Source organism: Garra rufa, chromosome 4 (genome assembly GCF_049309525.1).
Source record: "Garra rufa chromosome 4, GarRuf1.0, whole genome shotgun sequence".
Taxonomy (NCBI): domain Eukaryota; kingdom Metazoa; phylum Chordata; class Actinopteri; order Cypriniformes; family Cyprinidae; genus Garra; species Garra rufa.
Genome location: NC_133364.1, coordinates 6,617,911 through 6,624,338, shown reverse-complemented (window position 1 = coordinate 6,624,338; position 6,428 = coordinate 6,617,911). Strand labels below are relative to the sequence as shown.

General features: G+C 35.5%; 1 protein-coding gene across 1 annotated transcript in view; it reads right to left on the bottom strand.

Moving 5' to 3' along the window:
- Window positions 1-1,504: 1,504 nt before the first annotated feature.
- Window positions 1,505-6,428, bottom strand: part of gpr37b (G protein-coupled receptor 37b) — a 12,603-nt gene continuing 7,679 nt past the window's right edge. Inside the window, exon 2 of the mRNA XM_073838282.1 lies at window positions 1,505-2,822. Coding sequence (XP_073694383.1) covers window positions 1,992-2,822 — 831 coding nt within the window. The 3' untranslated portion in view covers window positions 1,505-1,991. The remainder of the gene's footprint in view (window positions 2,823-6,428) is intronic.

The window sequence follows — 6,428 nt, the reverse complement described above, 5'->3', positions numbered from 1 at the left end:
TGATATTCAGACTTTTTTTTTTTTTTTTAGAATTGCATGATATAAACTTACAACTGCTAGTTATAAAGTCAGAATTGCGAGATACATACTCAAAATTCAGACTGTCAAAACGTGCAATTGAAAGTTTGCACTATGCAATTCCAAGAAAAATCAGAACTGTGAGATAAAAAAATTATCTTTTTAATTTTATTTTCAGTGGTGGAAACCCGCTTCCATGTACACAAACTCAAAATTCTAACTTTTTTTTAATCAGAATTATGTGCTATAAACTCACAATTGCTAGTTACAAAGTAAAAAATGTGGGAGAGAAATTCTCAAAATTCAGATGTTTTTGTAGAATTGCATGATGCAAATTCACAATTGTAAGAAAAAGGGTCAGAATTGCTGTCAAAACTTGCAATTCTGACTTTATAACTTGCAATTGTGAGTTTATATCTCGCAATTATGAGAACAAAAGTCAGAATTGCGACAAACTCAAAATTCTGTCTTTTTTGTAGAACTTGTTTGATATAAACTCAATTGCGAGAAGTCAGAATTGCTGTCAAAACGTGCAATTCTGACTTTATAACTTGCAATTGCGAGTTTATATCTCACAATTGTGAGAACAAAAGTCAGAATTGCGACATATAAACTCAAAATTCTGACTTTTTTTGTAGAGTTGCGTGATGTAAATTCACAATTGTGAAAAAAAGAGTCAGAATTGCTGTTAAAACTTCTGACTATATAACTTGCAATTCGGAGTTTATATCTCACAATTATGAGAACAAAAGTCAGAATTGAAAGTTTGCACTATGCAAGTCCAAGAAAAATCAGAACTGTGAGATAAAAAAATTATCTTTTTAATTTTATTTTCAGTGGTGGAAACCCGCTTCCATGTACACAAACTCAAAATTCTAACTTTTTTTTAATCAGAATTATGTGCTATAAACTCACAATTGCTAGTTACAAAGTAAAAAAATGTGGGAGAGAAATTCTCAAAATTCAGATGTTTTTGTAGAATTGCATGATATAAACTCACAATTGCGAGAAAAAAGTCAGAATTGCTGTCAAAACTTGCAATTCTGATTTTATAACTTGCAATTGTGAGTTTATATTTCACAATTCTGAGAACAAAAGTCAGAATTGCGACAAACTCAAAATTCTGTCTTTTTTGTAGAACTTGTTTGATATAAACTCAATTGCGAGAAGACAGAATTGCTGTCAAAACGTGCAATTCTGACTTTATAACTTGCAATTGCGAGTTTATATCTCGCAATTACGAGAACAAAAGTCAGAATTGCGACAAACTCAAAATTCTGTCTTTTTTGTAGAACTTGTTTGATATAAACTCAATTGCGAGAAGACAGAATTGCTGTCAAAACGTGCAATTCTGACTTTATAACTTGCAATTGCGAGTTTATATCTCACAATTGTGAGAACAAAAGTCAGAATTGCGACATAACTCAAAATTCTGACTTTTTTTGTAGAGTTGCGTGATGTAAATTCACAATTGTGAAATTGAGAACAAAAGTCAGAATTGTGAGTTTGCATCATGCAAAAGTCTGAATTGTCAGATAAAAAGTCACAATTATCTTTAAAAAAAATTGTATTCAGTGGCTTCCATACACATGTGACTAGTCTGTGATTAGTAAGATTCAACGCTTCCAGTGCAGACAGACTCGATCTGAAGCAGAGCAACTCGACGTCGATCGCCTCCGGTGTAGACATGATGCAAGTGTGGAAACAGTGGAGAGAAAGCTAAAGTGTTTGGCAGTGCAAAAAAAACCTGCAAAATTAAAGCAGTCACTAGTTCAGTGTATATATATTTATATATATTTATATATTAAGGACAATTATACAAAAAAAAGTACTTACATAATTTTCAGTCTACATTACCTTCCTTAAAAGAGCAACACACCGCTTGTGGTCAAAGTATTTACACAGTAAGACAAAAGCATGTGCTTATACAGTAGAGTACAGTACGCTTGGCACTCGAATCCCCACACGTTCACTCAGCAGTGGGATCCAGTCGCCGTGTAGTTGGACATTTCCCGGCGTATAGTGCTGAACGGCGACAGCTCCAGTTCCGTCGTGCACTCGTGCTCGTTGTCGTCGCTGGCCGTGGCCGAAGAGTGAGCGGCGATCCCGCAGGCGTCCGCGCAACAGCAGCAGCAGCACTCCAGAAAGGCACGGCCGAAGGGCCTGCAGAGGCACAGCAGCAGCACCGGCGTGACGGCGGCGCGCAGGAACAGCAGCAGCTGACTGAGCAGATGCAACAGCGCCATGGTGCTCTGCGGGACCCCGGCCGCCATGTACGCCGAAACCATGTTGCACACGTTCTCTGGAACCACGCACGCGCCGTATACAATCGCTAGAGCGACCACGGTGCAGTTCATTTGGCTTTCCAGTCGGATTTGCTTCTTGTTGCCTCTGGCGCAGCCGCGTTCGGCACGACGGATGCGTCTGGCGGTCGCCACCGAGCTGCCGATGGTGAAGAGCGTGGGCAGGCAGAAGTAGCAGCCGAAGCACCACCAGAGACGCGCGCCTTCGTAGGTCAGGCCCAGGACGTACAGCGTGTCGGGGAGGGAGGTGGAGATGCGGATCAGGCAGCGTTCGGACGCCGGGTCGTCCACCGTGCCGTCGCCGTTTTCAGATATCAGTTGGCGGATCAGGAGCTCGGGGAGGGCGAGGAGCAAGGCGCCGATCCAGATGACGGCCAGCTTGGCGGCGGTCGAGGTGCAGTTCTCGATCATCTCGTAGTACATCTGGACGTTGGTCGCGGCACGGAAACGGTCGATGCACAGAGCGCACAGGGTGAAGGTGGTCACGCCGAGAGATGCCACCTGGAAAAACAAACAAACAGAATTTGGTTATAAAAAGTGCTGATACTTTACTACCAAGTTAATACAAAAAAGTTAATAAACTAAATGCAATTCCATTTTTGAAGTCAAATTCAAATGAAATAAAAGGTTTTTTTTAAACAATTGTATTTTATCAAAAATAATAGTATTTTACACTCAACATATATATTTACAATCTACATAGAAGGAAGCCCATTTCCACCACTATACAGATATGTTAAAAAAAGTGATCTTTCAGGCCTGAAAAAGTCATGGAAATTACAAAAAAAATCTTAAAATAATGCAAAACCATGAAAAAAACATTCATTTTTCTCTAGTTATGCACAACTTCAATTTAAAAAAAAAAAAAAAAAGAAGATTAATACTGACTAAAAATATAGACAAATTTGCATTTTATTAATTAAAAGATGTGGAAAACTGTTTTTTTTTACTTCTTTCATACATAACGCGTTTAATTTTTTATATTAATTTAATTAATTTCAATAACTATTGGCAGCTACTTAAAATAACCTGTGTAAAGCCAATTTTTACCATTATTTGTTGATAAATTATAAAAAAATTTAAACTTACCATTAATTAAAAATATACATACATATACATATATCTATTATACATAACTAAAATAATTTAAAAACTAAGACAAAATTAATGTTTAAAAAAAGTTTTTTTTTTTTTACTGTTTTTTTGTTGAAAAACACAAGAAACTAAATAATACATAAATCCTAAATATATAAAAAACATATATATAAAACTCAGTAAATAATATGAGAAGTCAACTCTTTAGATTTTTTTTCTGTTGAAAATAAAGATGTAAAACTGTAAAAACAACAACAACAACAACAACAACAACAAAAAAACATTTGTTTTGGATTTTTGTAAAAAAAACATCTAAGTAGTGTTTTACATTCAGTTTGCAATTCAATTCATTTAAAAAAAATATATTGTTGAAAAATATATATGAAACTAAATAATACATAGATACTAAATATAAAAAAACATCTATGAAACTAAATATTAATAAAAATAGTTTAAAAACTGAATAAAAAATAATGGAAAAAATTAAATAGTTTCCTATTTTTTTTGTGGTCAAAAATCTAAATATTACTTTGCATTCAATTAGCAATTAAATGTGTTTCTACAGAAATAATAAAAAAATCCAACTAATATGAAACACTTCTACTTCTATTTGACAAAAATAAAAATAAAAATAACAATAGATATTTGACACACACACACACACACACACACACACACACACACACACACACACACACACACACACACACACACACACACACACACACACAGGTTTACATGTTTTATGGGGACATTCCATAGGCGTAATGGTTTTTATACTGTACAAACCGTATTTTCTATCGCCCTACACCTACCCTACACCTAAACCTAGCCCTCACAGGAGATTGTGCACACTTTTACTTCATCAAAAAACTCATTGTGCATGATTTATAAGCCAGTTTCCTCATGGGGACCTGAGAAATGTCCCCACAAGGTCAAAATCTACTGGTATTCCTATCCTTGTGGGGACATTTGGTCCCCACAACGTGATGAATACCAGGTACACACACACTCACACACACACACACACACACACACACACACACACACACACACACACACACACTACAGTTGGTAACATTGTGCGTCCATACTGAAATAAAAATAAATGTATTTTTCAGTGTAAACAATGGCATTGAAAATCATGACATTTCTCTGTTATTGGTATCAGCTGTCAAAATGTTGGTATCATGCCAACCCTGGTTGTGATAGCCTTGAGAGCTGCGTGGTGTGTCAGTGGGTGTTTATTGTAAATGCTGTAAGGCCAGTGGCGTAAACAACCCGCTTGAAAGCAAAGTCTGAATTATATCTGGCATCTCGCTGAACCCAATCCTACAGCCGGAAACGCTCTCCTAATAATGGTTCAGCACATAGCAGCAGGTTACCAAACCACACCAAACGACAAACAAACATCTCTAGCGCTTACAGACTTTCTCTGCTGCGTTATTGTGACAGACAGTCAACCTCCTGCAGGCCCCGCAATTAATTCAGCCAGCCCCAAAACTCTCCCTACGCACCCTTCCCACTGCGAAACGGGACAATTTGCGTGACTATTGCCACAATAAATTGGGCGATATGAAAGAGTATTTACAAAAGAAACAACTGCAATGAATAGCAGACGACTGGAGAGCTTCTTGGCCGCGTTCTAGCAGCTGCGTCCCAGCGGATGATACGAACCCAAATGAAAGAGGCAACTAAAGTGTTTGTCTTCATTATCATAATTACAGAGCAATCAGGCACATCAGCATCAAGGAGGAGACAATTAGCGGAGCGACGCTTGTGCTGTTGTGCGTTGCTGGCTAAATGAAAACTAGCCCGCCTTTTTCATCTCCAAAAGCAGATTGGCGAGATCCTTCATCATTTTGACGAAAAGCAGACTGTTCAGAATCCATTACGGAGCATTGTGTCCATTAAGACGCTGTAATGGTGCTATATTACTTCTATAGGTGTGAAATGTATCCATCCTGCTCCATTAGACGCTCGGCGTGTTGAATGATCGTCGGTTTACTGCGTGGGTTTGCGGGATGGGAATGGATGAGCAGGACGAGCGGGTTAGAAAAGCAATGCTTCAGACTGCAAAGTACTGCTGGGTTTCTCTGTGCATTTTATGGGTCTGAAAAGCTGTCTTTAGACTAGTTTTGATCCTGTCTTGGAGAGCACCTTCTGAGAGCATTAGAAAGTTTCATGAAATGGCATTAGTTTGTAAGTTTGATTCACTTCTGTCAATCAGTTCATTATCAACTATCTGATTCAATGAATGAATTCCAAATTTATGTAAAAGAGATGTGAAAACTGATTTTTCAGGCCTGGAAAAGTCACGGAAATTAATAAAATATTAAACAATCATGGGGAAAAAAAACATTACTTTTTTTTAAATGTCTGAAATAACTTTTGACAGTTACTTAATTACATATTTGTGAAGTTATGTTAAAATGTTAAAATTATGTAAAGTCAATCTTTACAGTTTTTGTTGAAAAAGATTATAAAATAAAAAATTCATAATTGAATAAACTTTTATATGTTACATTTTTTGTTGAAAAACTAAATTCAAATGAATTTTCATTTAAATGAAACTAAATAATACATAAATACTAAAAAAGATAAACAGTTCAAAATTTTAAATTAGGAATTTGTTCACAGCTACAAAAATTCTGGAATTTTATGAATAAATTAATATGAATAAACAGAAACATTTTAAATCAAAACAACAGCAATACAAAATTTAAATATAAAAATTTTAAAAAGTATATTGAGAAAAACATTAAATATAATCTAAAGGTCGAAAAATATTGGCTTTTTACAGACTTTTTTCATAGATTTAAAATATAACTTGATAAACATATTTGTACTTAATTTTTTATACATATTATTACGAATGGCAATAAATAAAATAAAATAATAAAATAAAATCTAAAATAAAACAACACCCCCCTCCCCCAAATAAAATGAAATAAACTTACTGATTTTTTAAAAACTAGATTTAACATTTAATTTGATAAACCTGATATAAAA